Source organism: Geotrypetes seraphini, chromosome 7, assembly GCF_902459505.1.
Source record: "Geotrypetes seraphini chromosome 7, aGeoSer1.1, whole genome shotgun sequence".
NCBI lineage: Eukaryota > Metazoa > Chordata > Amphibia > Gymnophiona > Dermophiidae > Geotrypetes > Geotrypetes seraphini.
This window is the reverse complement of record NC_047090.1, coordinates 83,911,243-83,926,985: the sequence shown is the minus strand read 5'-3', so window position 1 is coordinate 83,926,985 and position 15,743 is coordinate 83,911,243. Positions and strand designations below refer to the sequence as shown.

Genomic DNA, 15,743 nt, shown 5'->3' with positions numbered 1-15,743 from the left:
TTTACGAAGCCGCGTTAGCGGCTTTATCGCAGGCAACTTTTAGCGCGCGCTAACCCCTGCGCTAGCCGAAAAACTACCGCCTGCTCAAGAGGAGGCGGTAGCGCACAGGGTGGCCAGCAAATTAGCACCCGCTGTTACGCGCGCGTTAAACCGCTAACGCGGCTTCGTAAAAGGAGTCCTTAGTGTCAAATAATTTTATAGAACCGAGATAACAATCAGTTTATCCTGAGTTTTACCAGCATACAGTAACAGCTGGGTTTCCTGACAGCATCCATACAAATAACCAGAACTCGCATCACTGCAACTTCGTCCAAACACGTGAAAGGATCTATTACAACAGCGCGCTCGGTACGTCTACGCTCGGGCCTCCGGGCTCGGGGGGGGGGGGGGGGGGGAGCTGTGGGCGACGAGGTCCTTACCTGCCGAGCCTCCAGCCAGGACCTGCTGACTTGCCTCGGCTCGGAACGAGACGCGCGGTGCAGCCGCCATCGTGCCCGGGGATTCCTCCAGTTAAGACAGTCCTGCACGGGGGTGAGAAAAGGGATAGTCTCGGGAGGAGAGGCAGGCCGCCGGATGAAAGTCTTCCAAAAAGCTGTGAGAGAAAAAAAAAAAATATCCTTTACAACAGCGGGAAGGAAGGACTGAACAGTCCAATGGGGAAAGTGACGGGACGGTCTGGGAACAGATACAAGGAAGAAAGTCCAGGAGGAGGAGGAGACACTCAACGAGCAAGAAAGAAGAAGATACTTAAAGAGATTGAGAGATCGCTTTTATTGACTAGACTTATGACTAGAGAAATTCTGGCCAACCGTGTAGGGCAAAATTTGCTCCCACACAGAATTTTGCATTTGCTATACGGAATTCAGCATCCACCGTGGTGCAGGCCGCAAGAAGGGGCGGGGTTAATATCATATTACAGCGTAATTGCGGGTGTTGAGTAACATCCTCAGAAGACAGCAACTCAAGCTGAATCGGGGGAAATAAATAACAAGGCCTGCATGCTTTCAGCCTGTCCCTCCGACCTTCCCCCTGAGAAGCAAACTAATGCTGGCTTTTACTAAACGGCTTCTACTACTTGCAGCCCCTCAGTCGGAACTAGAGAATGACACGGGGAAAAAATTATCACCGTTCCCGCCCCGTCCCCGCAAGTTCGATCCCAGTCCTTGCCCCATCCCCGTGAGCTTAGTCCCCGTCCCTTACAAGCCTGGAATAGTTATGATTTTATACTGAACTTATTTTATTAAAAGTATAAAAAGAGACAATATTCTGTACAATTGTCATTTTATAAACACAAATAATACAGAGCAAGAATCAACAAAACCCCTGTCTCCCCTCTCTTTCACAAATATCCCCTCCACTATTGTGAAAACTGAACAAACCAAATTACTACAGAATGCTACATAGAAAAATCAAGCTAACAGAATACTCAGTCACACATGGCAGGAATAGTGATAGGGAAGTGCAACTAGGGCAATGCCCCCTGGTCAGAGAGAGAGAGAGAGCCCTAAGCCAGTTGGAAGCTAAAGAAGCTATTGTTTTACCACAGGAACAATTTTTTTTTTTACCACAGGAGCAAGACTTTTCACCGCTCCCACGGGGCGGTAAGAGGTCTTGTCCCCCATTTCTGCGGGGCAGTGAAAGGTCTTTTCCCCATTCCTTCGGTAAACCAGTTGCAAATGTCTCCATTCCTGTGGATTTACCACGGTGACCGTGGTTTACCGCGGTAAACAGTCCCCGTGTCATTCTCTAGTAGGAACCTCCACTGCAGCTTTGTAAATGTGTTTGTTAGAGCAAACAATTTGTAATACATGAGTCCAAATCCTATCCTTTTGTGTGAAAAAGTTAAAAAGGTACAGAAGCTCAAACATGTAACTTTCTCAGACTGCTCATGAAGCCATGACATTAAAAAAATCAGCTATTACCAAAATTTTGGATCTGCTACTTTAGTCATCTTTTCCCAGAGATGATCACAAATATGTGTTTCTCACCTTAAAAGCAGGGCAGCGCAGGGTTTTAAGAGTGGAGTACCCTGATGCAGTCTCTTGCCTTGCACTTTAATACTTAGTGCAGTACTTAATCTCTGGAACAGTCTTAACTTGAAAATAAAAGTTGGTGAGACAAGGGGCAACAGAGTTTAGGGCTCAGGCCCCTTCCAACACTGTGGCAGCCAGTACTTGGCTGGCAAGGGTACTCAAGCACTATAAGTCAAAGATTTTCCCTACCAGAGCCCATATTTGAATTAAACATGTGCAAAAGTGCTGGGTGTTAGAGGCCCTATCAGCTTGCCAACTTCTGCTGCTCGGGCAGGGAAACTTTGGCTGGCAGTAGAAAATAACACAGTGACAAAATTCATCACCATTCCCATCTCTGCGGATAACTGCGGGAAACCATCTGCATGTCATTCTTTAAGGAGAGAGGGAAGAATCAGAGTATGAATGGGCACAACCATTGACCCTCAAGCCTGGCATTGAAGAATGCTGGTGTGGAAGGACTGAGGTTGAGATAGACTCAAATAATGACATGGGATTGTCTCCCATGATTATCGGTGGAGACGGGAATGCTGATGAATTTTGTCTCCATGTCATTCTCTAGCTGGTGCTTAAGCATTCCTGCCAGTAAAGGTATGATCGGAACGGGGTGGGGGAGATGTTGCAACAGGGGGCAGCAGTAGCATGGTAACAGCATTAGTGGAGGGCACAACAGCAACAGCAACCGTGGGGGGCAGTGGCATAGTAAGGGGGGTGGGGGTGGACCACCCCAGGCATTGACTTGGTGAGGGCACCGGCACCTCTCCGCCCCTATACCTCTTTAACTTTTCAGTGGTGCCAAGCAGCATCTCCAACCTGCAGCTCACGCTGGCCTTGGTCACAGGACCAGGAAGTGACATCAGAGGGAGAGACAAGGCCAGCATGGACAGCAGGTTGGAGATGCTGCTTGCACAAGCAAAGAGTTACAGAGGTAGAGGGGGCAAGGGGCATCACCGTCCCAGGCACCTCCTACCCCTCACTATGCCACTGGCAGGGGGGAGGAAATGCTTGCACCCCAGTCTACCCAATCAACTTCTGTTTACGCACCTGGTTTGGCATCTTGGAGCATGCAAAAGCCTTGCTCCTGCTAGACCTGCTGGGGGGGGGGGGGGTAGGGCTGGACAGGACATAGCAAAGGTTCAGCGCTGTCTTATGCTTATAGGGCCTGTACAGCAGTAAATCTTCTTTAAATCAAGCTGAAGAGAAGGCAGCAGCTGGTAGGGGGAGATGCTGGGAAACTGGGTAGGGAGGCTAATCTGAAGGGGGGAAGTAGAGAGGGGAAGAGGAGATGTAGGCATCCAGGGAAGCAGAGGGAGAAAAAGGGGGAAAGCTAGCAACCGGGGCCAGATTAACACTATAGTGGGCCCTAGGCAAACATATACCGGTATTTGTAGGTCCCCCTCGCCCATCATTATTTCACCTGTCTAAAAGTAGCAAGCAAAGATGCAGAGCCTAGCTGTGGGTATGATAGCAGTAATAGCTTGAGTGAGCAAGGGGACTCTGCAAGCCTATGCTTTGAATGGAGAAGTATGGGTAGAATGGGTAGAGCTCGAGAGCAGCCAAATTACCTAGTTCGATCGGGAAACTCAGTCTTCAATTTCTGCAACCCATTATGGGGCCTGAAGTGCTAGTTTTAATTGGTGGTATCAGGGATTACAAATAGAACACTGAATTGGGATATACTGTAAGTTCAAAAACAGGACTCAACAAAGTCTCCCTCCTAGAGTTAGTTAACTTGGCAGCTCTGCAGCAGTGGGCTGAGAATCAAGGAAGCTGGGCAAATCATTTTCACTTTCTGTTGTCTCTGGTACATACCTGAGATTAAGGGTAGACTGCTGAAGAGTGAGATTTAAGGGCAATGTGTACATTTGCCAAGTTTTGCAAGTGGAAAAAGGTTCACAAATGGAAAAAAAAAATCAAAAATAAAATATTTAGATTTTTTTTTTTTAATGCTTCTGAAAGGATACAGGCAGAGTGGAGGTAGTGTAAATAGGGTAGATTTATCTTCTCTTCTCCACCGACATCATCATGGCCCAATGTGCAGGCTGCTGGCATCGGAGGAGAGCCGGCAGCAAGGAGGAGAGTAGTCAACGATTCCTCTGCAAACCCGGTTGTGCCACTGGAAGCAGACAGAGCCACGGCGCTCTTCCGGTGCTGCAGCCAACGTGCAACATGGCAAAGAGGAGAGGAAGAATGCTGCTGGCTTCAGAGGGAGTGAGCCAGCAGCTGCAGGCAGGCAGTGCAGAAGAAAAAAAATGGGAAAATTAGCTATGCTGCAGCTGCAGGAAGAGGAGAGAGGCAGAAACCTGCTGAAGGTACAGAGCTGCAGAGTGGATCCAATCAGAAGCCAGGACCAGAGAAGGAGGTAGGCCTGCCAGAAGAAAGGGACTGATGAGGAGATGAGCAGCCAGTCCAGAGGACTAGTGCTCAAAGAAGACACCCACAGAAGAATACCACACGAGGGGGAAGAATTGGCTAGTTGATGCCCAGAAGAAGAGAGAGCTAAGCACACCGAGGACATTGACCTGAGACCGATAAGAAAATTGAAGAAGGGAAAGTCAGCGATCCTGGTGGGAGACTCGATATTGAGGCATGTGGACAGCCACATAGCAGGAGGAAGAGAGGATCGACTGGTGACCTACCTCCCAGGAGCGAGAACCAAGGACATCGTGGACAAAATTGGGAAGGTCCTGGAAGGAGCGGAGACGGAAGAGACCGCAGTAATGATCCACATCGGGACGAATGATGTCAGCAGGAGAGACTACAGAAGAGGCACGCTGATAGAACAGTTCAAGATTCTAGGAAGGAAACTGAAGATGAGGACCCAGAAGATAGCATTCTCAGAGATCCTACCGGTACCAAGGGCAGATGTGAAAAGGCAGGAAGAACTACAATCAATAAATGCATGGATGAGGAGATGGTGTGAGGAAGAAGGGTTCCACTTCGTGAGGAACTGGACAACGTTCTGGGGCAAGAGCAAGCTCTACAGGAGAGATGGACTGCACCTGAGCGTGGCGGGAACAAGACTTCTAGCAAACAACGTCAAGAGAGGAATAGAACAGGCTTTAAACTAAGAGAAAGGGGAAAGCCGACAGTCGACCTAGCGTCGATGATTCGGAAGAAGGTATCCCATGAAGATACTGAGGGGAAAAAAGGCAGGGAAGAAACAAGAGACAAATTACAGGAGTCAACTAACCCAGAAGAGGAGGTTAGAAAGATTGTAGCAAAAGAGAAGACACCAAAGACTGAAGCACAGGGAAAAGAAATGAAGACGACAAAATGCCAGGATCTAAACTGCATATATACTAATGCAAGGAGTTTAAGAAACAAAATGGGGGAGCTAGAAGCCATGGCCAATGCAGAGGACATAGACATCATTGGAATCTCTGAAACGTGGTGGAATGAGGAAAACAAATGGGATACAGCACTGCCGGGGTACAAGCTCTATCGCCGGGATAGGTCAGGTCAGAAAGGAGGAGGAATAGCCCTATACGTAAAAGAAAGCATACAATCGACAAGAATGGACACAGCAGAGATGATCAACAAACTGGAATCGCTATGGGTTAAAATACCGGGTAGGAAAGGGCATGAAATAAAGATGGGCCTATACTATCGTCCACCCGGGCAAACCAGAGATAGCGATAAAGAAATGGATGCCGAGATGAAGCGAGAATGCAAAAGTGGTTACACAGTTGTTATGGGAGACTTCAACTATCCTGGGATAGACTGGAGTCTTGGAAGCTCAAGATGCGCTAGGGAGACAGAATTCCTGGAGGCTATACAAGATTGCTTCATGGAGCAGCTTGTTAGAGAACCGACGAGAGGAAATGCCACTCTGGATTTAATCCTAAATGGACTAAGGGGACCTGCAAAGGAAGTGGAAGTAGTGGGACCGTTGGGAAACAGTGATCATAATATGATCAAGTTCAAGGTTGAAGTAGGCATACCGAACGGAAAGAGAACCATAGCGACATCTTTCAACTTCAGGAAAGGAAACTATGAAGCAATGAGGGAAATGGTAAGGAAGAAACTTAGGAACACTTCCAAAAAATGGCAAACAGTAGAACATGCCTGGTCTTTTTTCAAAGACACAGTGAGCGAGGCACAAAATCTGCACATCCCCAGATTCAGAAAGGGGTGCAAAAAGGGTCGAACAAAAGACCCAGTATGGATGACTAAAATAGTGAAGGAAGCGATAGGCAATAAGAAAAATTCATTCAGGGAATGGAAAAAGGACAAAACTGAAGGGAACCAGAAGGAGCACAGGAAGTATCAAAAAGAATGTCACCGTGTGGTTCGAAAAGCCAAAAGAGAGTATGAAGAGAGGCTAGCCAGGGAGGCACGAAATTTCAAACCGTTCTTCAGATATGTTAAAGGGAAACAGCCAGCTAGGGAGGAGGTAGGACCGCTGGACGAAGGAGACAGGAAGGGAGCGGTGAAGGAGGAGAAAGAAGTCGCAGAAAGACTCAACATGTTCTTCTCGTCTGTATTTACAAACGAAGACACAACCAACATACCGGAACCTGAACAAATCTTCAATGGAAATCAAGCAGAAAAATTAACATCCATGGAAGTGAGCCTTGATGATGTACACAGGCAGATAGAAAAACTTAAAACTGACAAATCCCCGGGTCCGGACGGAATCCATCCCAGGGTTCTGAAGGAATTAAAGGAGGAGATAGCGGAATTACTGCAGCAAATTTGCAACCTATCCTTGAAAACAGGCATGATCCCGGAGGATTGGAAGATAGCCAATGTCACGCCCATCTTTAAAAAGGGATCAAGAGGTGACCCGGGAAACTACAGACCAGTGAGTTTGACCTCGGTTCCGGGGAAACTGACGGAAGCACTGATTAAAGAACACATCGATGAACATCTGGAAAGAAACGAACTTTTGAAAACAACCCAACATGGTTTCTGCAGGGGGAGATCGTGCCTAACGAACTTATTGCACTTCTTCGAAGGAATTAACAAACGGATGGACAGAGGAGACCCCATAGACATCATATACCTTGATTTCCAAAAAGCCTTTGACAAGGTGCCTCACGAACGTCTACTCCGGAAACTGAAGAACCATGGAGTGGACGGAGACGTACATAGATGGATCAGAAACTGGTTGGCGGGTAGGAAACAGAGGGTAGGGGTGAAGGGCCACTACTCGGACTGGATGGGGGTCAAGAGTGGTGTTCCGCAGGGCTCAGTGCTAGGGCCGCTGCTATTTAATATATTCATAAATGATCTAGAAACAGGCACGAAGTGTGAGATAATAAAATTTGCGGACGATACAAAACTATTTAGTGGAGCTGGGACTAAAGAGGAATGCGAAGAATTGCAAAGGGACTTGAACAAATTGGGGGAATGGGCGGCGAGATGGCAGATGAAGTTCAACGTTGAGAAATGTAAAGTATTGCATGTTGGAAACAGAAACCCGAGGTACAACTATACGATGGGAGGGATATTATTGAATGAGAGCAACCAAGAAAGGGACTTGGGGGTAATGGTGGACATGACAATGAAGCCGACGGCACAGTGCGCAACAGCCGCTAAGAAAGCAAATAGAATGCTAGGCATAATCAAGAAGGGTATTACAACAAGGACAAAAGAAGTTATCCTGCCATTGTATCGGGCGATGGTGCGCCCGCATCTGGAATACTGCGTCCAATATTGGTCTCCGTACCTTAGGAAGGATATGGCGCTACTCGAGAGGGTTCAGAGGAGAGCGACACGCTTGATAAAAGGGATGGAAAACCTCTCATACGCTGAGAGATTGGAGAAACTGGGTCTCTTTTCCCTGGAGAAGAGGAGACTTAGAGGGGATATGATAGAGACTTATAAAATCATGAAGGGCATAGAGAGAGTAGAGAAGGACAGATTCTTCAAACTTTCGAAAAATAAAAGAACAAGAGGACACTTGGAAAAGTTGAAAGGGGACAGATTTAAAACGAATGCTAGGAAGTTCTTCTTTACCCAACGAGTGGTGGACACCTGGAATGCGCTTCCAGAGGGAGTAATAGGGCAGAGTACAGTACAGGGGTTTAAGAAAGGATTGGACAATTTCCTGCTGGAAAAGGGGATAGAGGGGTATAAATAGAGGATTACTGCACAGGTCCTGGACCTGTTGGGCCGCCGCGTGAGCGGACTGCTGGGCATGATGGACCTCAGGTCTGACCCAGCAGAGGCATTGCTTATGTTCTTATGTTACCAGATTTTCTCCTTAAAAAAAATGAGGACACTTTGCCCCATCCCATTCCATCCCCAGCCATGCCCTATTCTGCCCCCAGCCCCACCCCATTCTACCCCTGGACCCACCCCTACACGAACCTCGTATTTCCTTCCCTGTTTAGAGGGCCTCAGCACATGCATTGACATCAGTGTGATGACATCACGCTCATGCACATCATGACATCTGCACATGCACAGAGGCCCTCCAGATGCGACCCTGAGCTCGGGGCCTTCCAAAACCCGAACAAACTGCCAACAAATATCTTCCTGCTTGGGATCATGACACCAATAACGCTTCACAACATTCTTTCCTACCAGAACACCTGGCCTTGGTCACACATGCAGAACACAAATAAACCCTATGCAAATACAGGACCACAAACTAAAAGTTCTACTATACACAAACAAAAGATGCCAGGCTCTGCGTGCATTACAACACCAGAGAAATAGAAAGAAATACGTTTTTTCCTGAACAGTGCAAAAAAATATACAGCAGATGTAAATTCTGAAAATTGACACATTTCAGTCATTAAATTAAAATATAATCACTTTTTCTACCTTTGTTGTCTGGTGATTTTGTTTTTCTACACAAAACAAAAGAACGATCCAACATCTGCAGTGTAGAATCAAATGACAAAAACAAGGGAGAAAACTGAGTTGCAGCAGGACAGGAGCTCTATGTCGCCTGTCGTTTTCAGATTACTTGTTTTTTTGTTTCTCGATAAGGTTCTCTACGTGTGTGTACAATAATATCTTGGACCCCTGAGGAAGGAGTGCTTTCCAAAATACAGACTGTCAGGTCCTATCTCTTCACATATGAGAACCATGATTAAATCGCTTATCAAACTTCTAAACGACATACATAATTAAAATGGGCACAGAAATTTGGGGCTTACAAGCATAATATGTTAATATCACAAACAAATAAACAAATGGCAGAATGGAACCATGAGGGATAACAGGAAAGAAATACAATAGTAGAGGCGGTGTGAAATTCCAATCGGTTAAGAAATCTGTTTAAAAGATGTTATGAAACAAAAGCATCTATAAATAGGAAACTTTTCAAATTGCCTCTGAATCAATCTAAAGATTTTTCTTCCCTTAGATAAATCGGTAGGGAGTTCCAGAGTTGAGGTGCGGTAACAGAGAAAATGTTTTGACATCTCGTGTTGATTATTTTCAACAAAGGAATATATAATAGATATTGCTCGCTGGATCTAAGCGAATGTGAGGGGATATAAGGTGTTAGAAGTTTGTCAATGAATAACGGTGCTTTAGAAATTTGCATTTTAAATGTTAGCATGTGGCATTACGTGATTGAATTTTCTGGCGTTCATAATACGTTTTATTGCCGTGTTTTGTATAATTTGTATGCCTTAATCCTGCCCTGGTCATGAGACAAAGTTGGCCTTGGCAAGAGGGTAAGCATCCCCTAATAGCCATGGCCACTGATCACTGGGGTGGAATAAGTGGCTTTGAGTGGCACAATAGGGAAAAATATGAGTGCCAAAGAAAAACTTTAAAGTCTAACAAAATAAATGGGCTAGGCTAGAGCTAAGTCCGAGGTGCACTCGAACAGCCACACACAATACTGTATATGAAGATGCACTATCCTCTTGTCATACCCTGAACCACCTCACCTGAAGTACCGTATATACTTGAATATAAGTCGATCCAAATATAAACCGATGGTTGATTCGAACATGTTGGACGACTTAATATTCAGGTGCCCTGCCTTGTCAGGCTTTGCACTCAGCCCCCCTCTCCCCTCCCTGCCAGGCACTGCACCCAGCCCCCTTCCCTCCATCCCCTGTCAGGCTCTGCACCCAGCCCCCTCCCCTGTCAGGCTCTGCACCCAGCCCCCTTCCTTCCCTCCCTCCCCTGCCAGGCACTGCACCCAGCCCCCTTCCCTCCATCCCCTGTTAGGCTCTGCACCCAGTCCCTCCCTCCCCTGTCAGGCTCTGCACTCAGCCTCCTTCCTTCCCTCCCTCCCTCCCCTGTCAGGCTCTGCACCCAGCCCCCTTCCTTACCTCCCTGCCAGGCACTGCACTCAGCCTCCTTCCCTCCAAGGCTCTGCACTCTGTCCCCCTCCCCTCCCTGCCCTGTCCATCATATCTCCTCTGCTGATCCCTGGTGGTCCAGAGGTGCAGCAGGCAGGAGCGAGCTTTCTGCACTCCTGCTCCGCTGCTAACCTGGTCAGTGGCTGCCACGAGTTCTGGTTTCTGAGCGGCACTGAGCAGGAGCCAGTCTGGAAGCCGCTTAGAGCCGAGCAGCAGTGCCAAAGCGTGCTCCTGCTCGGTGCCGCTCAGCGGCTGAAGAAACCAGAACCCGTGGCAGCCATCAACCGACCGGGTTAGCAGCAGGGTGGGAGCCGCAGAAAGCTCGCTCCTGCCCCTGCATCGCTGGACCACCAGGGATCGGCAGAAGAGGTACGAAGGACAGAGCAGGGAGGGGGTCAGGGTGCAGAGCTTGGCAGTGGCTTGCAATATGTCTGGGAGGGGGCGCTGGCCCAAATATAAACTGGGACCCCCATTTTTGGGCCCAAAAATCCCATTTATATTCAAGTATATACATAATGAGGGGTAGAACTAGCTAATTTCACTACTGGCATTTTAGAGTTCAGGGTGCACAGAAGAGATTTAAACTACACTGTGCACTTAAAAACAAGAGCAGCAAGAATAATAGCGTACAAAGCATTCGATCAGCAAAGAAAGAGTTAATATAACAGCATCAAAAAGGGAAAAATCACAGATAAATTCCTAAGGCGTGCCTGTAGAGAGTACTGGGCAGAGCTAACTGATGCCACTGTCAGAGAATTAAAAGTGCAGGTTAAAAAAAAAAAATAAAAAAAACACAACCCAACAGTAGCAGCACCCAAACAGTTCGACAACACAGCAGAGAAAGAGTTAACCACCGGAACCAGGAAGGGAATTTCGCTGAGAAACTCCCAAAGAGAGGACAGGCCAGGCAGCGCTAATTGACGTCACTACCGGTACATCGGAACCTTACAGCACCCAGTGGAAAATTAAAAGTGCACTGTGCAGGTGAAAAGGAGAGCTGCAGGGACAGCAACGAGCAAAGAGTTAACCACGAAGCTAGAAAGGAAAATTCTCAGAGACGCTCCTCAGTTCTGTCTGAGTTGGGAGGAGTGGGTGGAGCTAGATGACAACACTGCAGGAGCATCAGAACTCATTGTACCCAGTACAGAATTAAAGTGCTCTGTGCAATTGAAAACAATAGCAGCAGGAACTGCATCAAAGAGTTTAATCACAGGATTCTCGTATCTGGTACAGTCTACATATTGTCTTTGTATTATGTCTTTTAGCAGATTTAATAGTGAGGGTCAGGGTTTGAAGTTCTTTTGACTCTATTTAAATTACTTGCCTCTTGAATGATTTACGCCTGTACTTTTCACTCACTATCTCTTGGCTATCAGTTCTGTATGCTGCATTGTGAGCTGAAGGCTGTTTCTTGTTTGACCTGATTGTACCTTTGTATGGCAATGTCTTTTATAGAACTTATAAAGTAGTGTGATGCCCAATTGTATGTAGGGTGCCTAATTTTTTTGTAAATATGGACATTTAGATCTGCGCATACAAAACGCAAATACAGTAGAAATAAAAAAAATCTGGACTGACTTGATCCCCAAGCAGTCTGTATTTTTGGATTTTCCTGCAGTACTTATAAAATTCAAATTTAAGAAAGAATAAATAGATGACCAGGTACATTTTGTTGATTTATACATTAACAAATATAGAATGCTTCATTTACAGTGTTGTAATGTATAGCAACTAAGTAAATGTAACTAATTAGGATACTTTTACTTGTAAAGAAATACAGAATAGCATTTGTTACTTTTACTGAAGTAATAATTTTACCAGATTAACCACTTTTACCTAGTTACATTTGATGCTTGCTGTTAAAAGTACTGTAAAAAGTAATGGATTAAGAACTGATTGAAAGAAAATAGAGTAGGTTTAGGTGGGCATTCTGAATGGAGAAAGGTAGATAGTGGGGTTCTCCAGGGGTCTGTGCTGGGACAGCTGCTTTTTAACATATTTATCAATGATCTAGAGATGGAAGCTAGTGAGATAATTAAATTTGCTGATGACACAAAGTTGTTAAATCATAAGGACCTTGAGAGACTGGGCATCAAAATGACAGATGATGTTTAATGTGAGCAAGTTCAAAGTAATGCATGTGGGAAAGAGGAATCCGAACTATAGCTACATGATGCTGAGTTCTATGTTAGGAATCACTGCTTAGGAAAAAGATCTAGGTGTCATTGTTGAGGATACATTGAAACCCTAAGCTCAATGTATGGCATCAGCTAAGAAAGCAAATAGAATGTTAAGAATTATCAGGAAAAGAATGGAAAACAAAGATGAAAATGTTATAATGCCCTTAAATCACTCTATGGTATGTCAGCACTTCGAATATTGTGTGCAACTCTGGTCGCCGTATCTGAAAAAAGATATGGTGAAATTAGAAAAGGTACAGAAAAGGGCGATGAAAATGCTAAAAGAAATGGGATGACTTCCTTATGAGGAAAGGCTAAAGCAGCTAGGGATTTTCAACTTGGAGAAGAGGTGGCCCAGGGGTGATATGCTAGAGATCTATAAAATACTGAGTGGAATGGAAAGGGTAGATGTAATTTCAGGAGAGAGGGAGAGAGTGTGAACAGTGCAGCTTCTGTGTGCGACAGTACACTTCTCCCTCTGTATTCGCTGTGATAGGGGATTAACCGAACCGCAAATACAGAAAAACTGCAAATAACTTTTTCATATGTTATTTGCTATTTTCTATTAAAAACCATCGTGAATATGGTGAAACCACGAATAACATTGTGGGAGACCTGGCCTGTTCCCGAAGGAAAGGCAAAATACGGTCAAGAAAATGCTGGGAATCAGCAAATTTCTCTGTAAATGCTTGGAATCAGCGATTTCTCTGTGCAAGCTGATGTAATTTGGGGGGAGGAGCCAGCATGCTAAAAACCGTGAATAATCGAAACCGCAAATACAGAGGGAGAAGTGTACGTCTGCCTGGGGTTGGACTCAGTCTGGGGACTTACCAGCGCTGTCATTGGCCATAGGGGATGGGAGGCACATTTCCAAGTACTGACTCTGAGTCACTTATAGCCCTGCCTCTGCTCCCTCTTTCTCTCATCTCTGTCCTCATAACCTTTCATCTCCCTGACCCTTCTCTCTTCCCTCCTGTGCTCTCCCCCATGGTCCAGCATTCTTCCTTTCTTCCCTCACTCCCATTGTCTGGCAGCACCCCCTTATGCTTCTGGATTTAACATCTTCCTTTTTCTCCCCTCTCCATCTCTTATGTATCTCTTCCTTCCTCTCATCTACACTGATGTCCAACATCTCTCTCTCTCCCTGGTATCTCTATTTCCACTCCCACCATACATCATCTCTCCCTTCTTCTTCTCCACCACCGTCTTATCCAATATTTCTCCTCTCCCCTCTCCATGTCCAACATTTTCTTTTTCTCCTTCTCCAACAGCATCTCTTCCTCCCCTCCACCCCATTGCTGCCTCTCCCTTTCTCCCCAACCCACTTTTTCAACCCTTGTCCAGCATCTCTCCTTTCCTCCCCCATTGTCCAATTCCTACATCTCTCTTGCTCTTCAGTGGGTCAATGGTAGCTAGCAGAAATTATTACAAGCTGCCTCCTGCTAACCCAGAAGCCTTCCATCTTAATCGCTGCTGCTGACCCATTGAAGATAGTGCCATGGGAACCCAGGCTGTTTTTTTCACAATTGGTGGAAACCCAAACAAATAACGGAAAATCACCAAACTGCCCAGATGCCCAACAGCTGCTAAAAAGGAGGACATGTCGAAGAAAACCCTAGTTATAAGAACATAAGAAGTTGCCTCCACTGGGTCAGACTAGAGGTCCATTGCGCCCAGCAGTCCGCGGCCCATCAGGTCCATGACCTGTCAAGTGGTCCCTGCCTCATCCTAAAACCTATCACTACTTCTATCCGTATCCCTCAATCCCCTTAACCTTCAGGAATTTATCTAAACCTTCTTTGAATCCCTGTAGTGTCTTCTGCCCTATCACAACCTCTGGGAGTGCGTTCCATGTGTCCACCACTCTCTGGGTGAAGAAGAACTTCCTGGCATTGGTTCTAAACCTGTCCCCTTTCAGTTTCTCCGAGTGCCCCCTTGTACTTGTTTTTCCCTACAGTCTGAAGAATCTGTCCCTGTCTATCTTATCTTTCAGGATCTTGAAAGTTTGTATCATGTCTCCTCTAAGTCTCCACTTTTCCAGGGAGAACAGCCCCAGCTGTTCTAGCCTGTCGGCATACGAAAGGTTTTCCATACCTCTTATCATTTTCGTCGCTCTTCTCTGGACCCCCTCAAGTATTGCCATGTCCTTCTTGAGGTACGGCGACCAATACTGGACACAGTACTCCAGATGTGGGCGCACCATTGCACGATACAGTGGCATGATGACTTCCTTTGTCCTGGTCGTGATACCCTTCTTGATGATACCCAGCATTCTGTTTGCTTTCTTAGAGGTTGTCGCACATTGTGCTGATGCTTTCATTGTGGTATCCACCAGCACACCCAGGTTTCTTTCAAGGGTACTTACCCCTAGCAATGATCCCCCCATTGTATAGCTGAACATTGGGTTCTTTTTCCCAACATGCATGACCTTGCATTTCTCTATATTAAAACGCATCTGCCACCTTTTGGCCCACTCTTCCAGTTTTGTTAGGTCCCTTTGCAGGTCTTCACAATCTTCCGTGGTTCTAATCCTGCTGCAGAGTTTGGTGTCATCTGCAAATTTGATAACCTCATATTTCGTCCCCGTCTCCAGATCATTTATAAATATATTGAACAGGAGTGGTCTCAACACCGACCCCTGCGGAACTCCGCTCGTGACCCGTTGCCAGTCTGAGTATTTGCCCTTCATTCCAACCCTCTGTTTTATGCCCGCCAACCAGTGTTTAATCCATTGGTATACATCCTCCTCCACCCCGTGGTTCCACAGCTTCTTAAGCAGCCGTTCGTGGGGTACCTTGTCGAAGGCTTTTTGAAAGTCGAGGTAAATGATGTCTATGGGTTCCCCTTTGTCCATTTGGCTGTTTATTCCCTCAAAGAAGTGTAGTAAGTTCGTGAGGCAAGACCTTCCCTTACAGAAGCCATGCTGGCTTGCCCTCAGCTGCCCATTTTTTTCTATGTGCTCGCAGATGCTGTCCTTAATCAGTGCTTCCATCATCTTACCTGAACCAAAGTCAAGCTCACCAGCCTGTAGTTTCCCGGGTCACCTCTCGATCCCTTCTTAAAGATAGGCGTGACATTTGCTATTTTCCAGTCCTCCGGGATCTCCCCAGTTTTCAATGATAGGTTACATATTTGTCGGAGTGTTTCTGCTATTTCCTTTCTCAGTTCCCTTGGGTGGATTCCTTCCAGGCCCAGTGATTTGTCACTTTTCAATCTATCTATCTGTCGGAGGACGTCCTCATGGCTTACCTCTA

The 15,743-nt window shown here is 46.2% G+C and overlaps 2 protein-coding genes across 7 annotated transcripts in view; one reads left to right on the top strand and one right to left on the bottom strand.

Moving 5' to 3' along the window:
* SLC25A21 (solute carrier family 25 member 21) overlaps positions 1–11,237 on the bottom strand; it is a 702,309-nt gene extending 691,072 nt beyond the window's left edge. The window contains exons 1-3 of one of the 5 annotated variants that reach the window (XM_033952167.1): positions 3,995–4,206; positions 3,843–3,862; positions 420–592 (exon numbers count right to left, since the gene is read on the bottom strand). In XM_033952167.1, the coding sequence (XP_033808058.1) occupies positions 420–489 (70 nt within the window). In that variant the 5' untranslated portion in view covers positions 490–592; positions 3,843–3,862; positions 3,995–4,206. Of the gene's footprint in view, positions 1–419; positions 1,048–3,842; positions 3,863–3,994; positions 4,207–11,019 lie in introns of those variants that run through there. The other 4 variants (XM_033952164.1, XM_033952163.1, XM_033952165.1 and 1 more) reach the window with 4 other exon arrangements.
* The window catches only part of HEATR5A (HEAT repeat containing 5A), a 257,530-nt gene continuing 253,015 nt past the window's right edge, over positions 11,229–15,743 (top strand). The window contains exon 1 of one of the 2 annotated variants that reach the window (XM_033952160.1): positions 11,229–11,536. The gene's annotated coding sequence lies outside the window, so the exon portion shown is untranslated. The remainder of the gene's footprint in view (positions 11,537–15,743) is intronic. The other variant, XM_033952161.1, reaches the window with a different exon arrangement.